We start from the raw sequence: 27,091 nt of genomic DNA on the forward strand, positions 1-27,091 counted from the left end.
CCCATGAAATAAAGGGACAGGAGTCCTGTTTCTTAGCTTTGTCGGATGCAATCAGCAGAGTTGCTATGTCCGAAGACTTGGTGGTCTTTTGTTACTTAGTCATCGCGCTGGTTGTCAGCGACGGGACAATGGCCGCCGGGAGCACTGTAGCGGTGAAGCAGAGTTGCTACAGGAGCAGCTCAGGGGCCCCCAGAGGCTAGGAAGCGCTACCTGTGTGGGTTATATGCCTTATCCGCGGGCTGCAGGGCCGTGGGTCGGGGCACCCCAGGAAGGGCTCAGGGAGAAGAGCATGCGGGCTAAGCGTACCTTAAATCTCTCTAGGGGCTCCTGCTGAGGGCTCCCGCTGCCAACCGTTGGTGGGAGGGTCTCCCATCCCCGCTCCAGGAAATCGAGTCGCTTCAAGGGCCGTTGCATATGTCTATAGGCCGGAAGGTAGGCCCCACTGGGCACCCAGAGGAGCCACCAGTGCAGCCCGTGTAGGTCTCCGTCCGCCGAGCGTGTAGCTGTAAAGCGGGGTGGGCCAGGGCGCCCCAGGAGGAAGAGTGAGAGGGAGCACAAAATGGGGCCAGGGAAGTGGATCACTCCGCAGGGAAAACCCCTGCCAGTCCTCGGTGCATGGGATGCTCCCTGCTGGTTTTAGGGGGGGGCCCGGGCCGCCCTCCACAGGCCGATGGAAACAGTCCCCGCTTCTTGTCTGGATGTCCAGATGTTCGTCCGTCCCTCCAGCTTGTGTGTTACGGGGAGGCTTGCCTCCAACTCCCGACTACTCACGGCATCATACGTGCGCCTGCCATCTTGGATTCTCCGAGCGGCAGAGGGAGGGACCGGGATTCAAGCGGTGAGTACGGACATAGTGCTCCTTCTCCCGGCTTTCATCTTTGAGCTGCTAGTGCCCCATCGGTTCCGATCCACATACCTGGCGTCGGTGGATAGTGTAGGCCACAGGAACCGCACGAGTTTAGCTATAGCAGCGGGCAGTCCACGGGCGGCTTTAGAGGAGCGACTGCATCGCGTCGGCTCCAAGCCACGCCCCCTTCCATGTAATTTCTAAAAAAAGGTAGCAGGCGCTTCTCTCCAGAAAGAACATGGCATGATAACCTGCTCTGAGATGAGTTTGCAGCACACGCTTTTCTCCATCCTACCATTTAGGATAACTAGGAAGTCAAACCCCCACACCCCCCCAACTGCCCTTTCCCGACACAGACACTTTCTCACGGACAGTTCACCGTGAGCGACAACGGACTAACACCAGAGCCGTATACCTGACATGTCCCAACATCTTGGTCGGGCAAGGTCCGGCAATTACGGATCATTACATGCAACTGACTTTCATCACACTACCCCACACAGAGAAAAGGAAGAGCATGAAAGCACACTGAGCGGAGCAAGACACACAAGGAAATCGCAGTTCCAAGATGGCAGTTTTACACCAGGAGAAGATGACGAGACCAGAGAGGGTTGCAAGGAGGGAAGCACCCTTGACCTGTAAAAACCGTTACTTTCATGAACCTTGGAGAGTAAGAAACCGAAGACCAGGCACTAAGGCTGATCAAACCTGCACAGTGTGTCGGAGGTAGCCGGGGCACTCCCCTGTCGATAACTTTGGCGGGGAGGAGCGATTGTTGCTGTGGTACTGTCCTTTGCTACTACAACTAAGCACCGTCAGAAAAGACTGCACAGCTGATGAGTCAGAGAGACTGATAGAAAACCAGCTTGTGTTTTGAACACTAGGACTGCATTATTATTATTATTTGGTGGTCGTAGCTTACTCCCATCTATAGAGTTAGGTTTAGATAGGCGTTTATCACACTCTTGTGCAAGTTCAATAAACACCCTTGAACTGTGGTCTGTCTTACTGTTGATACCATGCCTTCCTTACAGTATCTAGCATTAATCATTAACCAGTGACCAGGAGCTACCACTGGAGACCTAGGAGCTAGTGCATAGCGTTCCGCAAATCTATGATGGCGTCCTGCATTTACTTAGTTATTCATGCGCGTCTGCACATGTGTCCCATGCAAGAGTGGCTCAACAGCCAGTCGTTTCAGTGGCAGCTGGTAGAAAAGGAGAACCTGTCTCTAAATCGGCTATCTCAAGAGGGATTGTCAATGGCATCACACTCTGTTACACTCTTGCTAAGAGAGAACTGCCCTTCAAGCCTAGAGCACACTCTCCTCGAGGCACTGGGGCTTCCATAGCATTCATTGCAAATATTCCCCTGGAGTCCATTTGCAAAGTGGCAACCTGGAGTTCTGTACACACCTTTACAAAACACTATTGCCTAGACACTCATTTCAGGTCTGATTCTCAGGTGGGACAAGCAGTACTAAGACATCTTTTCACTACTATTCCTTCTCACAACCCACCTCCAACTCCGGGTACTGCTCGCTAGTCTATGCACAGCATGTGATTCTATGCAGATTAACAAGCATCAGAAGACATGCATTACTTATTAGTATTTTTAGAGCGCACAACAGCCCGTAGGCATCGTGGCGCTTGTTACAGAGAGTGAGCAGAACTTAGTTACAATATGGGAAGCAGTTACACTTTTTACATGTATTTCCCAGTACACAATACACGATTCAGTATACATATATTACACAATACAGTGCAGAGATATCATGTGTGCATGATGGGATGTATGATGTTCGTGTGGCTGTGTGAAGTGGGGGAGGAATGGGTATTTGTTGAAGAGGGAGGTTTTCAGATGTTTCCGGAAAGCCGGGAGAGAAGTCTCGGCTCTTATGGTAGTGGGGAGGGTGTTCCAGAGCTTAGGGGCTATGCGTGGGAAGCCTATCCTCCCTGCTTTAGCCCTGTTAATGTGTGGAGTGTTAATTTGATTAGTATATTGTGTTCTGATGGGTCGATAGGAGGTAGTTCTGGATATGGTTTCTGATAGGTAGGATGGAGCAGAGAGGTTGAGATATTTATGAGTAATAGTGAGGATTTTAAAGGTAATACAGTCTTTGACCGGGAGCCTAGGGGCTACCTGTCTAGCTTGGGTGATGTGGTCTCTTCTTCGGACGCTTAGTGCTGCTCTTAGGGCATTGTTTTGGGTGACTTGAAGTCTGTTTAGGTTCTGCATAGAGGAGCCAGCTAGTAGAGCATTGAAATAGTCTAATCTAGCCCCTATGGTGGCTCTGGCTATTGAGAGACAATTTGACTTGGTTAGGTAGGATTTTATGGCATTAATGAGTTTCGTGCTTAGGGCAGATGCAGAGACAATGGCGCTGACATGCTTGTTCATTGATCGTGTGGAATCAATGTTTGTTTGTTTGTTTGTTTTTATTACTTGTATTGCGCACCAGACCCAGGGGTAACCGGGCGCATTTTATAAGACAATTTACAGCTTAGTTACAGGAGAAACACATGGCAAAAAGAAACAAGAAATATACAAAGAAATAAATACACAATATACACAACAGGCAGGAGTACTAGTGCACGTAATTACAGTTCTACTTAGGCAGGCAGTAACTGCTAGGCAGTAGGTGTGTGCAATAGCGGAAGTGGAGAGAGACGCAGGAAAAGTCTAGGCAAGATGGTGGTCTGTTATTTACCTGTGTCTTTAATCCACCTTGTAAGGTTGTGTCGGAATGTAAACCCCTAGCGTCTTTACGGAGGAGGAGACAGGAATGATGGAGTTGTCTATGTTGAATTTGGTGTAGAGGTGGTCTAGCTTGGCTTGTATGGCTTTTTGTCTGAGAATCAAGATCTCTGTCTTCTCCCCATTAAGGCAAAGGCTGTTTGCTGCCATCCAGGCTTGGATGGTGGAGTAGATTAGGTGAAGAGCCTCTGTGTCTTGGTGATATGAGCCCGATAGAGGTAGCAGAACTTGAGTGTCGTATGCATAGTTAGTATATGCTATCCGAGAGCATCAAGCATGTCGAAGAGGGGCTTCGTAAAGAGGCTGTATAGAGTTGGGGCTGTGCATGAACCCTGTGGGACTCCACAGTGGATAGTGGTGGGGGTTTTATTTGCTATGTTGGATAATACTTTCATCACTCTTCCTTCGAGGAAGGAGGTGATCAAAGAGGCTGCTTGTTTGGAGAAATGTGCTGATTGGGTGAGGTGGGCGGTAAGAGTCTTGTGATCAACAAGATCGAAGGCCGCCGAGAGGTCTAAGAGGAGGAGGAGGAGGAGGAGAAAGGAAAGGAGGAGGAGGAGGAGGGCAGGCTTGCCTTTGTCCAAGATTTGAGTGATTTTGTTTTTTTTAGGTCTAGTAGGGCCGTTTCTGTGCCGTGCCCTTTATGGAATCCGGACTGCCTTTTACCTAGGATGGAATTTGTTTCTAGGTATAGTTGGATCTGGCTGTGAGCCGCCTTATCCAGAATTTTGAGAAGGAAGGGGACGGTGGTTATAGCCTGGGCAGGATCTAAGGTAGGTTTTTTCAGAAGGGGGTGAACCCAGGCCTCTTTGAGGCTGTTGTGAACGATGCCTGTTTTAAATGATGCGTTGATAAAAGCTGTCCGAAGGGGGGCAAAGGCGTCGGCACAGCCCTTAATGATCTTAGGAGGGCATATGTCTCCTTTACATAGAGATGGTTTGAGGTGTTTGAGAAGGTCTACGACTTCTGATTCTGAAATGTCTCTGAAGGAGAAGTTGGGAAGATGCGGGACCTTATACTCTGGGGGATGGGGGGCTTTGAGTGGGCAGGTGATGGCTAGGTAGAGCTTTATAGTGATCCTGAATTTTCTTTTGGAGGAGGCCTATTTTGTTAATCATTGCAGCTTGTAAGCTTGCGCACCAAGCTTCGTTTTTGATGATCTCATCAGTGCTGGTGGGAGCAGCGGTAAATTCATTGAAGATGGTGAATAATTCCTTGGTTTGGGAATTGGCATTGGAGATTCGCAATGAGTTGGATTTAGCAGAGATGATGGCCTCTTTGTACTGCAGAGCAATCATCTTAAAGCTCTCTTTGGATGAATCACTAGGGTTCTTCTACCAATATTTAATAGCCAGCCGTTTATTGATGCGAAGAGTTTTGAGGTCTTCTGTGAACCATTAATCCCTGTGAAAGGACTTTTTCTCCTTCTTCCCTTCAAGTGGAGCTATGGAATTTATAGCATTGGTGAGGGTGTCCTTGAAGATGTCTGCTAGTGTTCCTGTGGGAAGGGGGGTTATAGGCAAGGGATGTTGAGATAGGGTAGGAGGTTGTCAGATGTATGTTTTTTTTTTTTTAGCTTCTTACTTGCGCTGCAGAGGCGTGTGTTGGGATTTTGGTACATGGGACTGTAGGAATGGTAAATTGAATGCAATTGTGGTCAGTCCACGGGTAGGCAAGATTAGATGTGATGTTGATGTCACAATTGTGATCAACAACCCAATCTAAGCTGCGGCCTTTGTAGTGAGTAGGGCTCGTGAATTTTTGGGTGAATCCTATGTCTAGAAGATCTTTGGCCAGTGTGGTGGCGGATTTATCATTGGGGTCGTTATATCCTAAGTTCAGATCGCCTATGAGTATAGTTTTAGTGGATATTTTGATGTTCTCACAGAGTAGGTGGATGAGGTGTCCCTGGACGTCTGTGGGAAGTCTAAGGGTCCGATATAGTAAATGGATGTTGATGGTGTTATTAGGTGAGAGGGACAGTTTGATAGATAGGATGTCGGCGTTGCTTTCCCACTGGTGGGAGATGGGCCTGATAGATAAAATATCTTTGTAGATAAACCCAACTCCTCCAATTACTTACCGTAATAGCATTTCTGATGATTGTATCTGCTTAGATTCACATGTGCCCACCCTTCCTCCCCGTTCGGGTGTAAGGAACATAGACGTCTTACTACTTTCTCTCTTTTATGTACTCACTCACTATAGTCATTAGGCTCCCTCATGGCAGAAGAAATACAATCGGAGGGGCCTTGACGCGTGAAGGATCTTGGGTACACTACACGTCACGTTAGGGATCGTGTTACAGGCACGCCCATGTCGACATGTGCTCTCAATCCTCGAAAGACAAGATGCAATTATCCGCAGTTACCACTGGATGTCAGACTATATGCACAGCATGTGAATCTAAGCAGATACAATCAACAGAAATGCTATTACAGTAAGTAATGCATGTCATTTTACTAGAAAACCTTGAGTGCAAGTGTCATTTGGATACTTCTATGTGTGTATTTCGATGCTACAGCTCAAATTTTCCCCTCTTGAGATAACTCCGGCTGCTCGGTCATACTACCAACATGTGTAGTAGAGACCTATCCCAATTGGTGGGTTACCTAATACCAAGAGGACAAGACTGGTGTAGTCTCCCACAGGGTTACTGCATACAATCTTGCCTAACAGTAAGAACCAGAATGGGTAGATGCCATAGTCTTGCATGTTAAGGACAAGGGCAGCAATACGTTGTAGCTACCTGGTTGGATAGGTGCTGTCAGAATTTACATATGTTCAGAAAGATGGAAGCTGTGGATATAGAGGAAATGAAAGTAGACCGTCTCATTTTACAATTGAAGTTGACCACCAGATTGCAGGTTATGTGACGAGTCGCAGAATCTCGTTGCTTCGCCCCAGAGGGGGAGCTCTTCCCTGTGATGCTAGGAAGGCGAGCCCACTATGCAACTTTCCTTATAGGGGTGGTGGCAAGCGATAACTCACAGGGCAAGACTCCCCTAGTGGGGATACAGATTCCTGTTCCGTGAAGGAACTCCCTACAACCCTTTTCCCTGGACCCACTTTTACATCAGGGCTTCACATGACTTCAACAAAACAAGCCACTGTTTGTTATTGTAAAGTAACCTCCAATGTTCGATGTGCAAAACATTATGATAAAGAATAACTGAGCAGTGACGATTGCTTACGAAAGAGATAAGGGACTAGGAGTGTCCGATGGGGAGGACCCTGCCGAAAAATAATATGAAAGGTGAAGGCGGACTGGGAAGAGAGTCCTGAAACCTAGGAGCTTCAAATCAGCTCAGGTGGAGTAGCTGAAGGCGAGCGGAAAACCCTTTGTCGGGAGGATCCATCCTGCTGGAGGCATGGACAGACCAAGGCACTGAGCCATGCAGGGGACGTCTGTCCCAAGAAAAGGAAGAAAGGTGAAGAAATGGCGTGACCCTAAAACGGTGGACTGTGCAGTCTATGAACCACGCTGTCAAAACTACAGTGTGGACAACACATAGCTGCAAGTCCGAAGAAACAGAAGTGAGGAACAACTGAGAACTTCAAGGACGTTCAGGAATCCAGTGCAGTCCAGACCTGATTACTTCTACCCTTACAGACTTGGAACAAGGTAAAGGAATAACGGGAGACCTGGGAGGGAACGCTGAGTAAAGAGTGGATGGGGACTATGGATACTCGTCCAGTACGTTGTCATGGTTACAGAAGATTGCAAAGTACAATGGGACCATCCATACTCATCCCAGTCGGTTACAGAAGAGTAAATAATACATAGAAATTACTCATACTAGTCCCAGTAGATGGTTGGACATACCAGAAAGTGAGGAGTACTATGGCACTACTCGGTCTCATCCCATTATATGGCCTGAGTTATGGAAAATGAACGAATACTCAAGAGACTAAGTCAACAGGAACCAAACCATAAAATAACATCCACAGGAGGTCGGTTGAACGGAAGTACCGAGGACCTAAAGGGTGGAAGAGGCCCCTCTATGAACTACGACCAGTTAGTACAATAAATAGCCAAGAACTATTTGAAGATCGCTTATTGAGGCTGAGGAAGCCTATCGAGGAGATGGGAGTCAATTTCCTGGACTGTAAGTTGTTTTCTCTTAGTGGTAGGGTCAGAGTAGAATAGCTTTGGGATTGAGGTCAGGCTGATTTTAGACTTTATTATTGATGACGAGCACACTAGTTAGTTTTGTTATGTAGGGCAACCCAATGAGTTGGTTATAGTGACGCCTTTTCTTTAATTCTATAAATAAATCAAAGTAAAGAAAACAGAAACATAGTCTGCCTCCTTCTGACCTGCCGCAGCGCTTTGCGTGAGGTCATTGGCCAAAGGTGTTTTCGGGGCGGAATAGGAAGGATTAGCTGGTCCGAGGGCAGCTAATGAGTGCTTATATAGGATCTCAGTCTTGGATGCATTTCCCATGAGGCATAGGGTGGCCCACCAGTAGCTACTGGATAAAAATGGTAGGTTGTCGTACCAGTTTAAAGTTCACAAGTGAGAAAGGTGAGGGAGACTAGAACGGATTGTTCTTAGCCAGTAGTTGGGAGGAGAAGTGCAAATGAAATAACATTGCCAGGCCACGTGCTGTGTGGGAAATGTGGGGAAACAAGATGTAGGGAGTTCATTGAAGTACACAGAGAACCAGACCAAGACATTGCTGCTGAGGTCTAATGTGAATAATGTGTTTAGGTAGAATGTTGAGATCAGATAGCAGAGATATCTTGCAGTATTGGGATGCAGGGACTAAAGGAGGTGGTGGGCTGGTGTGGTGAAATTGGAGCTATTGAAGGGAAACGGTGTGTAGTGTATGGTTCGAAGAGCCAAAAACCCCTCTAAACTGGGCTGCATCCTAGTCTACGAGGGTTATGAAGTATTGGGAGGGATGGTTGAATACAAGTGTCTTGAAAGCAGTTTAGTTGCTCTGTGTTATCTGCTCTGTAGTTTTGCAGGCTGTAACATTTAGCATTTGCGATTTACTTAAACGTGCCCAGAGAGGTGGGGACAAGTACAGGGAGTAAGGTTTTCCAGTTCTGCTCAGTTGTTAGAGGACTTCCTTTACTGCAAGTGTTTAAAGCAGAACATTGACCTTTCCGATAACATGTACATTTCATTTTGTTACAGTCCAGAGAAACATGTTGGATTTCCCTCAGCATGTGTCTTCCAATAAGGATGTGCGTACAGCGAGCACAGATGCTGACAAAAAGCTCTCGGAGTTTGATGTTGAGATGAGTATGAGACAAGATGTGTACCAACGGCTTGAGCGATTGCAGGTGAGCATAGGGCCTGCAGCATTCACAGGGTCAATAATATGTTATTACTGGGAATATCTGTACAGGATTGAAAACAAATGAGCACAGACTGGCACAGTGGCACCATCATTGTAATGTGCACAGAATCTACAAGGTAGAGGGGGGCGTGGGTCTACTTGTAGTTCAGGCAAAGTGTGTGAAGTTGCCAGAGGGCTTACAGGAGTGACTCGAAAAATAAAACAGGCACTCAGTCCACGCGTGCTGAGGGCCTCTAGGTCGTTCATAGTGTGTCCCAGAGCCTGCAACTGGTGATCATGGGTGTACAGATGAAAGAAACCTGGTATTCAAAAGGTCTGTTACTTCACATTGAGACTTGCAAATGCTTCAGAACATATGACTGGTGTGCTCTTACGCTACTATAAATCAAACGCATGACTCTCGGATAGCACTTAATAATGTTACTGTACTGAAACAAGGGGAACACACGGCATCCTGTCAACCCTATATTTGCTGGCCAATGTAGAAAATCCTTGAATTGTGGATCAGATTATCTAGTGGTTCTAACCGTTTAGAGACTACATTTCAATTTGAGTGTACCCTCCCCCATTGCACTCTCGTGCTAAATGGAAATAAAGATGTTATCTAGTTATCACTGATTGCTAAGCTATAGCAAGCTCTCTCTGTTAACTGCACATAATAATTTAACAGATATCACATTTGAAATATAATACCTATACATTTGTAAAGCATCATACATCCAAACCTTGACAAAGCCGTATTTGTGTGATGAGAGAAACCGTGAGCTTTCCTGAAGGGTCCAATTGCCTCAGAATTCCCTAATTTGCCTTTCTCCTCCCTCCCACCCCCATCCCAACTGTAACCTTCGGAGGTGGTGTAGGTAAAAGCAAAAACACCTTTTAGGTATGTGCTGTATTTATTTGCACATTTTTAAATATCCTTTTATTGGCATTTAAAGAAAAAACATAGTATAAATGTCAAAACAGATACGAGTAAGACAGTCATAGGACAATATACCCAGCAGTGAATGAGTTCATGTGTTTAGGAATACGTGCCAAAATAATGCACAATCTTTCAAGTTCTAACTTGCAGGAGTTCATAAAGGGTGACTCTGCCAATCGTCCTGGAACTAGAGCTTATATAATGTTGTTCTCAAGGAACTGTACTGGCTCCCCTTTAAACACGAATCATGACTGCCAAAACCTCACTCTACCTGGCTGAGAAACTCTCCACTTCTGATGGCGAGTGTACCACAAGAAGCCACGCCACCAGACTTGAAACAAACAACGGCAGGAGGGCATAAAACAGGAAAGTAGCATTTTCCTGCTAATCACCCTGCCTTACTAGGATGTAGGTGATTTGACCGAATCCATGTTTTTGAAAGTGAAGTTTTATTTTGTAGTGCGGGGGGAGACCCCCTGCATCCCCTCTCCTCCTTCCCCCTACCTTTATTAATATTCCTTACACCCCACGACATGTACTTTATTAAAAAAGATTTTTTTTGGTCAATAAATTAAAAAAATAAATATGTTGTCACTTCTTCCTCAACCATTGGATTCGGTCACTTCTACGGTAGAAGTCTTTCAAACCAGTTACCCAATGCAGATAAGACTGGCCTCCTCCATCCTATGCTTCAGATGGACCTAAAGGTTCTATGCTTGAAAGAACATTTTGCTGATTACTTCACCTAATCCTACTTCTAATTCTTAGACTCTGAATCTGCCTCACTCACCTGATCCATTCCTGCTCCTCTGCTTCCCCTGCCGCCTTACTTGTAATCCTCTGAGTGCGTTTCAAATGTTCAGCGCTAGGTTTCTCAGCTAGGTTTGTGCTTTATAAATCCAATATGAATATACCTTCCCTGTAGCTCCTCCTATCATAACTGCCTTGTACACATTATATTGGCTTCCTTCGTGTGGTCTGTCCCAACCAGATAACCTCATTATTCCTCCCATTTGCCCCATATTTGGCATCTATTTGGAATTCCACTTTTCCCATCTGTATTAATTGCCCCATTCTGGGGAAAGAAGTGTCAAGCTACTAGCTAGCAATAAAAAGTTACTCCCCTCCTTAATTCTATACATCCACATACATCCACACAGCACACTATTTCTTACTCACCAAGGGCCAGTTGCAAGTTCACATTTTGCACCCTGCTCCATTCATTATGCCTCCTTTAGTCACGGAGTGACCTGAAACACCACAACAATACTTTTCAGAAGTATAAGCAAATTAGTTTGTGTGCTTTCAGTGTAAAATAGTGTCTTTGCTGAAAATGAGCGTCCATACTTACTATCCCTAGAGCTTAGGTTTCTACTTATCTAAATAGTTGGTGTGAAGGCCCACTCCTGAGGGTTTCATGTTAATCTTTATGAAAGGGAACAAAAGAAATAAATGGTGTCTTGATTGCTGAACATTTAAAATCAAGGCTATGATGAAGTAAGTATTGTTTCTTGACCAGTTCTTCACAGATATGCCCACCTTTTTCCCCCAAGATGTCTGTGCTTCCTGTTCCTCTAGTCATTATAGACAACAGCTGTCTAGCACCACTTCTCTTCTGGGCTGAGAGAAGAAAGCTGTTTAAAAAAAGAGCGTATTCAGTGGTCAGGCCAATTATTTCCCATGGGGAAGGTGGGAAGGGAAGAGGGTTTGAAAAGTGGATATTTTCTCTTCTCTGAACTGATGCACAGTTTTGGATCTCTGCTTTTCCAGGAAACCGTGAGTACAGAGGCCCTGCCGCCAGAGATGAAGCGTTACCTGGAACGACTGATTAAACTAGGCAAAAGGAATGGTCTAAACCTCCCACTGGAGACTCAAGAAGTAAGACTTTCCTCTTTTATTTGCCTACTACATTGAATTGCTGATTTGTAACCGATTTCCAGCTCACCAGCGAGTGTGTGTGTGTAGGAGCCCCTGATGATATACTAATCCGGGTTCTAGCAAAATAGAGACTCTCTGGAACTGTCAGGCTACGCTCAAGTTTCTCAAAAATGAGTGCAGGATGCAGGCTCTGAAAATTGATCAATGATCTTTTTAGTGAAGATGATCTTTGAGTGATGGAAACGAACATACAATAGGACTCTGAACCTGTTTCTTTTCACCCCTCCCGCAATTATTTCTGTAGCCTCACTGTTTTCCCCTGTATACCTCCTTCTATTCCACACGCCTTTCATTTTCACCAAAGCTTTAAAATGGACAGAAGTTTGTATTAAGCAATAAACCAGATACGTATCTACAGACACAGTCTAGAATGCACAGTTACAGGCAGATCTGTGAATCTGAAGCAGTGTGACAGAACTAGCCACTGGGAAACTATCAGGACAGTTTTCTGAAGTCCAACTAAGGGCTTAGTAAACCCATTCAACTGAGACGGTACAATACTCCACTCTTAGTATAAGGCTGTACCACCCAACTTCATGGTAGCGTAGACAGACCAGCCAGGCTTATCTTGGGAGGGAGAGAGTATACTCAGTACAAATAAGTTGTATATACATATGATCCAAAGAAACACTGACACACTAAGTATTTATAAAAATAAAGAGTTTAATTTATGTACAAGCAGACCAAGAGATTCTTGGGTAAGTAGCTACTATCATAAAGCATATAAACACATTATAAAAACACAACGCTATGCTTTAAAGTTCACAGACCAAAGCATAGTCCTTATTTAGTACACCTAACAGTATTTCAAGGTGGGTAAGACCATAGATTACTTTCTTATTACTGTCAGTAATACAAGGGTAGTAGACCCAGTCAGTTATGCATTGACACGGAGCAATGAAATCACATAGTCAACCAACTTGCAAATATACTTTTCTGAATAGTGGAACACAGATTCAAGGAACAGTATTTCTGATGCTTGTTAATCTGCTTAGAATCACATGCTGTGCATATAGTCTGACATCTACTGGTAATCACGGAATATTGCATCTTTCTTTCAAGGATCGAAAGGGGGCGTCGACATGGGCGTGCCTGTAACACTATCCCTAATGTGATGTGTACTGTACCCAAAATCCCTCAAGCTTCAAGGTCCGACAGATAGTTTTTTTCTGCCCAGCTTGCCGGTCGCCTTATGCGTAGCTCGTTAGAGATATATTGCAAACGTATAACTTATTGTCCCATGACCGTTGGTCGTTTATCAGTCTTCAACCTTCTTCTTCAATGGCAGTTGTGGATCCCTGCGCCGTAGACGTCTACGACTTTCGGAGACTGGTGCTCCGGTTGACGCCGTCGACCGCGTGGCCTCAACCCTCCAGCCAGGCCTATACAGAAGGGAGAGTGGGGCCCCGGGGTTTGATTCTTTAAGAATGAACTTCCTTTTCCCCTCTCTTTTTCCCTTGTCTGGCTGCCGCCCTTTACCTCTGCTATGGAGAGAACTGTCCATCCTGTAACGGAAAGTGTTCTTGGAAGGACACTCACCGTAAGTGTAATAAGTGTCTACCTCGTGATCACTGTTAGGTAAAATTTGTATGCAGTACCCTCTGGGAACACTACAAACAACTCTGACTACAGGTATAGGGAACCCAACCTTTGGTATAAGCTTGTACTACACAGTTTTGGTAGCGTGCTGAACAGCCAGGCTTATCTCAAGAGGGGTCAATGTTAGCTGTAGGGGAGTTGCACAGAGATTCACAGTGACAAGTATTCAAATAAACACTTACACTCAAGGTTTCTTGAATAAAAAATTAATTTATGTATCAGTCCGTTAGAGGTGAGCAATATAATAGTAACACACAAATACACTTCAATACCGTACACTCTTAGTTTCTAAATCAGTAAACACCCTTTTTGGAGGGCCCACAGGCACACCCTACGCCCTCAGGTGACTTCAATAGCTAGGGCGCTGGGGACATTAATATTTTACTGTTGGCATTTAGAATACAGTAATAAGTTGGCAAAAAGAAAAGGTTATTAGAACAACAAGAGACAACAAATATTCTTAAGCAGGCAAGTTCTTTTGGATCTCTACAGCAGAGTCATTCATTATAACAGGCTAGGCCAAAGTCAACGGGCAAAAGTCTTATATAGGATGAAGCACTTCTGGTGGGTGAGTAGAAAGAAAAAGTAATTGCACAATGTTTTAGAAGTCTTTGAAGAAAAGAAGAATCTAATGTAGGGCTACAAGCCGTTAGACTTGTGAGTAGTAGAGGATGCAAGCAACTCTACAGCAAGAGGGAAGTTCTCTCAGACTTTGAACAGTACCTTTGAATTGACGAAAAAGTGCAGCAGATTGTTATTTTCTAAAACAAAATTACCTTTGGCCTAGCCCCTTATGGGCAACCACTTGCTAGTCTCCAAATCTACCTCAGGAGGTGTGGACCACTAGCCCCCCCCCCCTGCTCTTGTATCTCAGGGCGATTGTGCACTGTGTTACTCCTAAGTTACTATGCTATGGACACACAAACATAAGACACAAAGAAAACGCACAAATCGATTCAACAATAAAAACACGTTTATTCATGCACAGCAAGGCGTGATGCAAACACTACTATAATACAAATCTCGAATTTGCACCCTTTATGCTCTGGGTGTAAATCTTCAAAGCAATGCAATACATGTAAGCCTTACAGGCTTCTAATGCAAGCCATCTGATAGCAATTTATCCAGTCCTGCTGGATCTATCCTGTCTAATGCAGCCTAATCAGGATTCAGCATTCCTCTCAAATCCACACCATTCCTCTCCAATCCACACCACACTTCACACTCTCTCTCTAAGACAATCCATGTCTGATTTCCCCTTCTCCAAACCCAAAGCTCTGTGTGAGTGTCTTTCCTAATTCCCTGTGGCACATGTTTTATTCAGATCATTTAGGCCTCATATCAGAAATACTCCCCTCTTGCCATGTGCAAGCTTCCCAATCCCATCTCTCTCCTCGCCAGCTCACTCTGCAATCAGCCAGTCAGTCAGGCACAGGCCTCTCCTTGGCCTCTGTGGTCTGGTCTTCTGCCAGTCTCCTTGCTCGATAGATCTGCATTAGCTCTCATCAGAATGCTTCCCCAATGCTTCATCTCTGTCATCTCCATCTTAAACGCCTCTCCTATGCCACCGCCAAACATCTCTCTTCAATCTCAGAGAACAGCTCCATCTAAAACTCCCTCGATCTCAGACAGCATACACTCCTACTGCTCAGTTATAGTGTCAAATGACGTACATACTTTCTCCATGGTTACATGACGCATTCACTCATCTCTCTGTCAGCATTTCTAAATCCAAGCAGTGCCTGAAAGTCTGTGATGCATGTCTTGTTCTGTTCAGTCACTGCGTGTTCTGTCATTGTGACATTTCAGCATCTTGTTCATGGTATCTGTGTTCTGAAATCATACCATCCTCCCATCTCCCTCCATATTCCTCTATTCACTCCATTGTTAGCTTCTGAAATCCCTCTATCCTGCATGTCTCTGAGGCAACTCACTCCCTGCTGCCTACCCCCACCTTTTCTGTCTGCGAGCACAACCCAGAGCCTGATAAGCCAGCCCTTCTCCGTTCCTCCACTTGGGCAAGAGTCACGTTATCTCTGTCTGAACAACCAAACTGTTTACGCATTCCTCGCTCACAGTGTACCATAACATCTCTCCGCAGAACCAAATGGCGCTTCTCTTCTGTGTCATTCAGGATGGCTTAGAAGCCATAGGCCTCATGCATTCTAGCGTTTACTCTTTCTCGCAACCCAAGTGCTATGTCATAGCTTAATGCATACTCCTAAGTGTACACTCATGCATGTCTCTAAATGCATACATAATACATAACTGTCATGATCTCTGCTTCCAAAAGATCAGGACTTGCCCGACTCCCTTGGAAGCAGACCCATAACCCCGGTTCCGAGTGCCAGCCAGTCCCAATTGGGACCTTTTGGACCCTGTCCTGGCGCCAGTGGCACCAGGCTCATAAAGATGCCCAGTCCCAGCACTGGAAGCGCCGGGCTCATAATGCTTGGGTGGACTTATCTGCAGCAGACCATGCTGTTTACTTACCTGCCAGTTGAACCCCAGATCCTCTTCTGTTTGGGACTACTTTTCCTGTTGGGTGGGGCAGGAGCCACTCCCTAGGTTCAGAACACTGGAACTCTTCTGGAAAGCAGGAACTCTTTTCTTACCTAGGCGTGGCTGTGGAAGGAGACACCTAAGCACTACAGGAGGCTATTTAAACCACACCCGATGGATGAATCTTGCTTTGCGTTATTCTGCATTCTCTGCAGCAGAACGCTCATCGTGTCTTCTGCTTCTGATCCTGGGCCTAAGGGAACAAAGGCTTACCATCCTGGAATCCAGTCTTCAGCAGCACCTGTAAAGATAAAGAAAGAACAGGTTAGCGCTACGGTCTTCAGTGGCAGCGCATCTCTTACCTGGTCCATCGGCTGTCACCAACGCCTCGCGCTGCATTCCGGCATCTGAAAGACAAAGGCTTACCAGCTCTTCGCACGCTCCGGAGGCCTTCGGCGCTGCATCCCGCATCTGAAAGACAAAAGAAGGTGCGTTTAAAGACATTGGGCAACTTTATTACTCACGTGCCATTACTCCTTCCCACGCTGAATCCAGTGGGTATTCCAGCACCCCTCAGCTTCTCTAAAGCTCCGAACTTGTACCTGCAAGATAAAAGGGACAGTTAGTGCGCATCGTGAAGCAGGCTACAAGCGCTTACTTACGTGCTTCCAGGCGCTTCTATTCCTCACGCGGGTTCGATCCTCAACTCTCATCAGCCCGCCATCCGCCATCGCCGGAACCCTGCAAAACAAGAGATATCATTACAAAAGACTTTTAAGACATTTGAAGTGCCCAGAACTTACCGTTCGTGCAGTTAACGACGGACAGCAGTCCTCTGAGGTCAAGAGGCCTGCACCCTTATCCAGTGAAGAAACTGGTTACGGCACCCTGCCCCGAGGCAGATGGAGAGCTCGGCGTTCACTTACCTAAGGTGAGGGCGTTAACCTTTGGGGTTCTACAGGAGAAGAGAAAGGGAAGAGGAGAGAGGCACCCAATAACCCCAGTTCATTAATCCCATATTTTCTATCTGCAGACATCTTACTCTTCGAGTGAGACATACAGTGCACAGAGGTCCAGCCCAAAGAGCCAACCGTGTGTTAGACATCACCTTTGAAGATACGGCATTCACCCAGTCAAGACCGGCGCCTCTGCGGGAATCAGGTGAGCGTTACAGAACGCAAAGCCCACCGCAAAACTCCCACCCAGGCGCTATGGAAACCTCGGATACCGACCAGCTAGCCCAGTTACTTGGGGAACTAAGAGCAGAAGTGCATGCAGCCCGTCAGGAAACGAATGCTCTAAGAAGGGAACTGATTATTTCCAAGGAGCGAACAGACGATCTCGCTAGACAATTGCTACAGTCACAAGCCGGACAAACTCCGTTACCCGCATCAGGAGCAAATCTTCCTTCAACATCCTCTACGAACCGAGTGCAGATCAACCTACCTGGGAATGTACCTCTGGCTCCGCCCGAACGATTTTCTGGTGACCCAAAGAGGTTTGCAGTATTTATTAATCAGTGCCGGTTGCACTTCTTATGCCGGCCAGCAGCCTTTCCAACTGATCAAGCTAAGGTAGCTTTCGTGCTTTCGTGCCTTAGTGGCAATGCGGCAGACTGGTCGATCCCTCTAGTTAATCAAGATGATCCGGTTCTCCATGATTTTCAAGCTTTTCAGCTCAGTATGGAAAAACTGTTTGCAAGACATTCACAGGGGCAGGCCTTGGACAATGAGCTCCTTTCATTGCGACAGGGTAATCAAGACCTTTTGGCTTATATTGCGTCTTTCAACAGACTGATAGTGGAAACTCGATGGCCTGAGGACAAAAGGATTACGCTGTTTTATAGAGGTCTACGTGGAGAGCTCAAAGATGTGTTAGCCCAAGTAGTGAATCCCCCGCAAGACTGTTCGGACTATATTGACTTAGTCGTTCAAATTGACCACAGACTGCAGAACAGGAAGGCCGATCGTTCCAAGTTTGATGCTCGAGTATTTTCCAAACCACCAACTCCTACCAAAGGAGTAGACTCCGGGGAACCCATGCAAATAGGGGGCCTAAAAGGACCACTAACACAAAAGGAGCGGGAAAGGAGAAAACAGCTGCAATTATGCCTCTATTGCGGAAACTCGGGGCACTTTCTTCGAGACTGTCCGGTGAAACCAGCCAAGAAGGCAGTAGGAGCTGCAGTTACCAGGGTCACAAACTCTGAGCAGGGAAACAACCTCGCCCGACAAGAATAGAGGTCCTCTTGCCGAGCGTTAAAACCAGTTCCGTGACCTCGCATTTCGTGATACCTATGGTCCTCATTAGCCCTGAACATCCGGATCGATTACATGCGATTGAAGCTTACGTCGACAGCGGTGCCATCGGCAATTATGTGGATCATGAAATGGTTTTGAGGATGAATCTGACTTTGTCCAAAGGCTGTAAAGGACGTCATTACTACGGTGGATGGTACGGAGATAGCTTCCGGACCAGTAACGCATACCACCCAAGAAGTGACGCTAGTAAGTCAAGATGGACACCATGAGAAGATCGTGTTCGATGTGATCAAGGCCCCTCAGTTCCAGATTATTGTAGGAATTCCTTGGTTAGAGAAGCACAATCCTCAGATCGATTGGCGAGCAAGAACGGTTCAGTTTCCAGAATGTGTCTCTACTTGTCACCCTCGACCTGGTGTTTCACTGGCAGCAATTTCCTCGGAGGCTCCCCAGTTACTTCCTGAATACCTAGAATTCCAAGATGTTTTCCGGAAGGATCAGGCTAACTCTCTACCTCCTCATAGGTCTTATGACTGCCAGATGGACCTGATACCTGGATCTACTCCTCCTTGTAGTAGAATTTATGCCCTCACCGAGCCTGAGAATCTTCACCTCCGACAATACCTGGATCAATACCTAGCAAATGGGTTTATTCGTCCTTCCAAGTCCCCTGCTTCCTCAGCTTTGTTCTTCGTTCCAAAAAAAGAAGGGGACCTTAGAACTTGTATAGATTATCGCGCCCTGAACCAGATCACCGTTAAGAATAGATATCCGTTACCTTTGATCCCTGAACTCCTGGACCAAGTCAGAAAAGCATGCATATATACAAAGCTGGATCTTAGAGGAGCCTACCACTTGGTACGAGTAAAAGAGGGCGATGAGTGGAAGACGGCCTTCCGCACCAAGTATGGGCTATTTGAATATCAGGTCGTGCCCTTCGGACTTTGCAATGCCCCGGCCGCCTTTCAATATTTTATGAACGATGTCCTCAGAGAGCTCATAGATGTGTGTGTTGTTCTTTACATTGACGACATCCTCGTTTATTCTTCATCGGAAACTGAACATCGGAAACACGTGAAAATGGTCCTCGAGAGATTGCGTCAACACAAACTTTTCGCTAAGTTGGAAAAATGTGTTTTCAACGTGACTGAAGTTGAATTCTTGGGATTCATATTATCACCTAGCAGAGTGCGTATGGATTCAAAGAAGGTCGATGCAATTCTCAAATGGCCATCGCCATCCTCCGTAAAAGGTGTTCAAAGCATGTTAGGCTTCGCTAACTTTTACCGCAGGTTTATCCCCAAATTCTCTCGAATAGTCCAGCCCATCACCGCCTTGTTAAAGAAAAACAAACGTTTTGAATGGTCTACCGAGGCGGAACAAGCTTTCCAGAATTTGAAGCCTAGATTTATCTCTGCACCGATCTTAAAACATCCTCGCCCAGAACTCCCCTACATCGTTGAAACTGATGCTTCGAGCCTTGCCATGGGGGCAGTTCTATCACAAAAGGACCCAGTAACCAATCGGTTGCATCCCGTGGCATTTTGGTCCCGCAAATTCTCGCCTCCTGAAATCAATTACACTATTACTGATAAGGAACTTCTAGCTATCAAGTCCACCTTTAAGGCTTGGCGGCATTATCTTCTGGGGGCCCGACACACCATTACTGTGATTACAGATCACCGAAACCTGCAATATTTGAAAACCGCAAAAGCTCAATCCTCTAGGCAACTCCGTTGGGCACTATTCTTTGCCGAGTTTGACTTCATAATTACCTATCGACCTGGTACAAAAAACGGTAAAGCTGATGCCCTTTCTCGGATGGGAGTGGAAGAACATTTGATCAATCCTAAACCTGTACCTATCATTCCCGAACAAAGAATTCTAGGTGTAATCGCCACACAATCCATAGAGGAAGTTAAGGATAAAGCCAGGCTACTGGTAACTCCAGCAGACATACAGAATTGGCATCTGCAGGGAAAGGACTTTACGGTGAAGGACAACCTATTATATTTCCAAGAACGGTTATACCTGCCCAGCACAGATTTACAGAAAAAGGTAATCTCTTGTTATCACGATTCTTTAATGGAAGGACATCCCGGTATGACCAAGACCTCGGAAAAGATCAAGCGCTACTTCTGGTGGCCGTCTTGGAAAAAAGATATCAGAGACTTTATAATGTCCTGTGGAGTATGCACCCAAAACAAGAGTCAAAAGGAAAAACCAGCCGGCCTCTTACGCCCTATTGACATCCCGCCTCGCCCTTGGCATACGCTTTCTATGGACTTCATCACCGATCTACCTCCATGCTCCGGATACAATACGATCCTAGTAATCGTGGACCTATTCTCCAAGATGGCGCATTTCATTCCACTCAAAGGCTTACCAACAGCAGCAACTCTGGCCCGAGAATTTCTCGAAAACATCGTCCGACTGCACGGTTTTCCTTCAGTTCTAATTTCGGATCGAGGTAGTCAATTTATTTCTCATTTTTGGCGAAGTTGCTGTCGGTCGGCTCAAATTGATGTGAGACTTTCGACCAGCCACCACCCTCAAACCGACGGACAAACCGAGAGGACCAATCAAACTCTGGAACAGTATTTGTGCCGCATGCTACAACAAACTGAAAAAACTTGGAAAGATATCCTTTGGATAGCCGAATATGCCTACAATAACTCTGTCCACTCGGGAACTGGGAAGACCCCGTTTTTTCTTTTATACGGTAGTCACCCTCGAACCTCGGAGTTGGATCCACTCCAAGATCTTGGAACACCAGCAGTAGACCACCTGCATTCTACAATCACCCAAGCCTTTAAGGAAGCCGTTTCTCACCTTCAAAGGGCTAAAGAACAATACAAGAAAGGAGCAGACCAACATCGGAAGGAAGCCCCCCAATATCAAGTAGGAGATCAAGTCTGGTTATCCACCAAATATCTACCTCTAAAAGGGTCCACGCACATTCAACCCAAGATACCTTGGTCTCTATTCCATCACTACCATAGTAAATCCAGTAGCGGTCAAGTTGGACTTGCCCCCTCACATGAAGATACATCTGGTCTTCCACGTCTCTCTATTAAAACCCGTGCAACCTCAAACCCGACTAACTACATCTCCAAAACCTATTCTAGTTGATGGAGAACTCGAGTTTGAAGTCAAAAGCATCCTGGATTCCAAGATCTCCAAATCTAAACTATTTTACCTGATTGACTGGAAAGGCTACGGTCCCCAAGAAAGATCCTGGGAACCTGCAGAATATGTCCACGCTCCTCGTCTAATCAAAAGATTTCATCGAACATTTCCTAACGAGCCCAAACCCCCGGAGAAGCCCGGTTTGGGAGGGGCCTTGAGGGGGGGTGCTGTCATGATCTCTGCTTCCAAAAGATCAGGACTTGCCCGACTCCCTTGGAAGCAGACCCATAACCCCGGTTCCGAGTGCCAGCCAGTCCCAATTGGGACCTTTTGGACCCTGTCCTGGCGCCAGTGGCACCAGGCTCATAAAGATGCCCAGTCCCAGCACTGGAAGCGCCGGGCTCATAATGCTTGGGTGGACTTACCTGCAGCAGACCATGCTGCTTACTTACCTGCCAGTTGAACCCCTGATCCTCTTCTGTTTGGGACTACTTTTCCTGTTGGGTGGGGCAGGAGCCACTCCCTAGGTTCAGTACACTGGAACTCTTCTGGAAAGCAGGAACTCTTTTCTTACCTAGGCGTGGCTGTGGAAGGAGACACCTAAGCACTACAGGAGGCTATTTAAACCACACCCGATGGATGAATCTTGCTTTGCGTTATTCTGCATTCTCTGCAGCAGAACGCTCATCGTGTCTTCTGCTTCTGATCCTGGGCCTAAGGGAACAAAGGCTTACCATCCTGGAATCCAGTCTTCAGCAGCACCTGTAAAGATAAAGAAAGAACAGGTTAGCACTACGGTCTTCAGTGGCAGCGCATCTCTTACCTGGTCCATCGGCTGTCACCAACGCCTCGCGCTGCATTCCGGCATCTGAAAGACAAAGGCTTACCTACTCTTCGCATGCTCCGGAGGTCTTCGCACTGCATTCCGGCATCTGAAAGACAAAGGCTTACCAGCTCTTCGCACGCTCCGGAGGCCTTCGGCGCTGCATCCCGCATCTGAAAGACAAAAGAAGGTGCGTTTAAAGACATTGGGCAACTTTATTACTCACGTGCCATTACTCCTTCCCACGCCGAATCCAGTGGGTATTCCAGCACCCTTCAGCTTCTCTAAAGCTCTGAACTTGTACCTGCAAGATAAAAGGGACAGTTAGTGCGCATCGTGAAGCAGGCTACAAGCGCTTACTTACGTGCTTCCAGGCACTTCTATTCCTCACGCGGGTTCGATCCTCAACTCTCATCAGCCCGCCATCGCCAGAACCCTGCAAAACAAGAGATATCATTACAAAAGACTTTTAAGACATTTGAAGTGCCCAGAACTTACCGTTCGTGCAGTTAACGACGGACAGCAGTCCTCTGAGGTCAAGAGGCCTGCACCCTTATCCAGTGAAGAAACTGGTTACGGCATCCTGCCCCGAGGCAGATGGAGAGCTCGGCGTTCACTTACCTAAGGTGAGGACGTTAACCTTTGGGGTTCTACAGGAGAAGAGAAAGGGAAGAGGAGAGAGGCACCCAATAACCCCAGTTCATTAATCCCATATTTTCTATCTGCAGACATCTTACTCTTCGAGTCAGACATACAGTGCACAGAGGTCCAGCCCAAAGAGCCAACCGTGTGTTACACATCACCTTTGAAGATACAGCATTCACCCAGTCAAGACCGGCGCCTCTGCGGGAATCAGGTGAGCGTTACAATAACAGTCAGTCTATCTATACATGTATCTTCATTTCTCTAGCAAGGCACTTCATATAACAGGCCTCTTTCTATAGCAAATGCAAATGGATGCATAATATGTGGATAATAGAAAACTAAACACTACTAATGTCACTACTATTCGAATGAATGATGGATAAATACTCAGGATGAAATGATGGATGAATTAGTCCCTAAACGGGTAACAAATTACTAATGAGTCACTAAATGAGTAATGGATTTCTAATGATAACATACCAGGCTTCTTCATACAATATCTGGTTTCACAATATGACTTGGGTTCCTGTGCTGCTCTGCAGATCTCACTGTTACTGGGCCTCAGTTGTGGGCACAAAAGGGAGGACTTCTGGGGACTCCTGCACTGCAATGGGACGGTCACCGCTCGCAACTGGCAATCTTCAAATCTGGCTGTTCAGTGTTTCAGCTCCTCTCACCTAACGTAAATAGCAACACAGCGGTTCCTTGTTGTTGAGATGGACTTTCCTTGCTTCTGGGGTCACACACTTGGTTGAGGGGGCTCAGGCTCGGTCAGTCCTGCTTCCTGGCAGTCCGGAGGATCTTCTGAAGCTCTAGGACAGCTTAAAAGCAACACATACAATCTGGCGGTGTTGCACTCCCTGGCTATACGGTTTCCAGCAGCAACTCTGGAAATTCAACCAACTCTGAGATGGATGTCTAGGTGGCTTACTTTGGAGTTGATTGGTCCCACCAACTTAAGAGGAGAAGTCGTCCTTGCAGGGGCTTCTCTGTCGATATGAATTTGGAGTTTCAGCAGAGCCGCAGGGCTTCACCGGGCAGACCAAAGGTCCAGGAGTTGCAGGAGGTGTCCTCTTCAACTTCTTCTTCGGTTCCTTCGTCCAGTGGTCGACTGTGCCTTCCAAGCCAAAAGCCTCGCCTTTTATTCAGTTCTCTCCCATTCATTCCAGCCTAGCTGGCAATCGCCCAGCTGGGTGGCTGTCCTTGCCGGACAGTCGACTGGCTAATCACGACAAAGTGCATTTGGGTCTCCTAGGTGACTAAGCACAGGGAGTTCCGGCACCTTCCTCACTTACTGCCCACCCCAGACACACTGGAGCCAGAGGCAGGCTTCTCTCGTGGAAAGCGAACAATGGGACCAAACCTGGTTTGACACGCAGAGTAAATCTCAAGAAGGACTCATTGCCACAAAGAAATGGCGAAAAAAGTAGACTGGGCAATTGTGAGAAAAATGGCACCCTTGGGTGCTTTACTGCAGCTGCGAAGCTGCCCGCGGTAAATGCACACCACAGAAGTTCAAACAAAACCACTGCCACCAGCCATTCAGTGAGGAAATGGTAATATAAAATTGTTACATGAGAAGCTAGACAAAGGGGATACTAAGTAACCCCTCCAGCACCCTATTGTAGGATGGTGTGTGCTGGGTCTAGAAAGTTACAAATGTAAGTAAAATCAATTTCACTTTACTGCTCTGGGAAACAGTAGTTAATCCCAGAGAAGGTATTTAAACCGTTGGGGAAATCTGAAAGACTTCCCTGGGCCACTGCACTGAAGGTGCTGTGTGACACAATGTAAAAGATGATGCCTGTGGAGTTTGTCAGACTCCATAACCAAAAGAAACCCAAAGCTCAGAAATCACATTAAAATACATGAGAGAGTGGGGAAAAAGCGTCTCACTCTCTCCAGGTTAAGGAAATCAAGTCCTCAAAATCCAACAAAGTTTCTGCGGGTCTTTAAGGAAGAGGGAATTAGCACATTTCTGAGAATTCTTCCTAACACTTGTCCCCTAACCCCCAGACTAAGGGACAGGAGGATTTAATCCACCCCTGGATGAATCTCCTTACTCCAGTCGTTCATATTTCTCGGAGAGACCATCAGCATTTTGGTGATTACACCATGACCTGTGTTCAATGGTAAAATCAAATCCCTGTAGGCTGATTGACCATCTTAACAATTTAGGATTTCCCCCCTTCATCTGCATTAACCATTTCAAGGGTTGGTGGTCTGTTTGAATTACAAAAGTAGATTATACAAGTATGGTCTATACTTCTTCAAAGACCACACAATGGGAAAACATTCACGTTCTATGGTTGCCTACCTTGTCGCAGGTTCCTTCAGTTTCCTACTGATGAAGCAGATTGGTTTCCCTGCCTTTCTCATCCAGCTGACTCAGAACTGCACCTATACCTGTATTGGAAGAATCTGTCTGTACAATAAAGGATTGGTTCTAGTCAGGCGCTCTTAAGACTGGAGCTTGACAAAGGGCTTGCTTAAGTCCTTCAAATGCCTTTGTGCACTCCTCATTACACCTGTCCTTTTTGGGGGAATTTGGGTGAGGAGATCACATTCAAGGGAGAAGCTATGGACCGGACCCATAGTTCTCAATGAAGTTCCTATAGTAACCTGTGAGACCTAAAAAGGCTCTCACTTGAGTTTGAGTAGTAGGGGTGGCCCAGTCTTGTACAGCTGGTACTTTGCTAGGCAATGGCCTTATTTCACCTTCTCCTACCTCATGTCCAAGGTAGACCATTTTACTCTGACCAATTTAACATTTACTTGCCTTTAGGGTCAGATTGGCCTGCTCAAGAGCCTGCAATACATATCATAAGTGGTCAATATGTTCCTTCCAAGTAGGGCTGAACACTGCAATGTCATCCAAGTATGCCATGCAAAAGTCCTCCATCCCATTCAGAACATGATTCACCATCCTTTGAAATGTAGCAGGTGCATTCTTTAGTCCAAAAGGCATGACCTTAAACTGGTAGAGGCCTCCTGAGGTTGAAAATGCAGTTTTCTCCTTGGCATGGTCTGTCAGAGCTTTTTGCCAATAGCCTGAGGTTAGGTCAAATGTACGGAGGTACTTGGCTGAACAAAGTTTGTCCACCAGCTCATCTGTCCTAGGTAAAGGATGGCCATCAGTCGTGGTGACTGCATTAAGGGCTCTATACTCCACACAGAATCTCAACTCTTTGGATGCTACCTTTGGTACTAGCACAACTGGACTAGACCATGGACTGGTAGATGCCTCTATTACCCCGAGATCAAGCATCTTGTTGACATGTTCCTTTATGTGGGTTCTTACATGCTCTGACATTCTGTGGCCTCGCCTTTAACTGGTAAACAGTTACCAGTGAGAATGTCATGCTGGCCCCAAGGGGTCAAGCCTGGTGAGAGTGAAAACAGAGGGGCAAACCGATTTAACAGAATTCAGCACTCCTCCCGTTGGTTCAGTGTCAGATCAGCAGAGAGAGTGACTCCTTCTATCTTTCCATCTAAAGGGTGTCCCCTGAGGAGATCAGGTAGAGGTTCACTCTCCTCCTCCTATTGAGTAGAAGCTACAAGCTAAGCTCCCAGTTCTGGTCTAGAGACATAGGACTTTAGGTGGTTGGTGTGAAAGTCCCTGGGGGCCTCCTTAGGGTTGCCTAAGTCCACCAAATAATTGACCTCTTCAAGTTTTCCCTCAACCTTGAAGGGTCCAATCCATTTGTCCTGTAAGGCCCTTTGCCTTGTAGGTACCATAACTAGAACTAGCTGGTCTTGTGTAAACTCAACCATGCTGGCCTTCTGGTCCTGCCAAGGCTTCACCAGAGCCTGACCTGCTTTCAAGTTATCTGAAACTTCTGTCATCATGTGTGTCATTCTTTTTCGGAGACCTAACACATAGTCAATGACTCACTGTTTTGTGGGAAGGAGCACTCTCCAACCCTTCTTTGATTAGGGCCAATGGACCACTAACTGGATGACTATAGAGAAGCTCAAAGGGACTGAATCCAACCCCTTCCTGAGGGACTTCTCTATAAGCAAAGAGAAGGCATGGCAGTAGAAGGTCCCACTTTCTTCTAAGGGGTTCTTCTAAAGCACCTATCATGCTCTTCATAGTTCTATTAAACCTCTCTACCAACCCATTGGTTTGGGGATGGTAGGCTGTTGAGAACTTGTAGGTCACTCCACAGTTTTTCCACATGGCTTGCATGTAGTGGGACATAAAGTTGGAGATAACCTCCTTAGGAAAACCTACTGTCATGATTCCTGCCCCTCATGTCCCCAGCCCTCCAAGATGTCAGGCTGGAGCCAGGCCACGATCACCTACATGGCCCTCAAGGGCCTCTCCATCCCTCCCTCCAAAGACCCACTTGG

General features: G+C 46.3%; 1 protein-coding gene across 2 annotated transcripts in view; it reads left to right on the top strand.

Moving 5' to 3' along the window:
* THOP1 (thimet oligopeptidase 1) overlaps nt 1–27,091 on the top strand; it is a 295,527-nt gene that overhangs the window by 81,951 nt on the left and 186,485 nt on the right. For both annotated transcript variants that reach the window (XM_069646651.1, XM_069646654.1), the window contains exons 3-4: nt 8,751–8,899; nt 11,609–11,716. In XM_069646651.1, the coding sequence (XP_069502752.1) occupies nt 8,751–8,899; nt 11,609–11,716 (257 nt within the window). The remainder of the gene's footprint in view (nt 1–8,750; nt 8,900–11,608; nt 11,717–27,091) is intronic.

Source organism: Ambystoma mexicanum, chromosome 1p (genome assembly GCF_040938575.1).
Source record: "Ambystoma mexicanum isolate Mex_15411 chromosome 1p, UKY_AmexF1_1, whole genome shotgun sequence".
NCBI lineage: Eukaryota > Metazoa > Chordata > Amphibia > Caudata > Ambystomatidae > Ambystoma > Ambystoma mexicanum.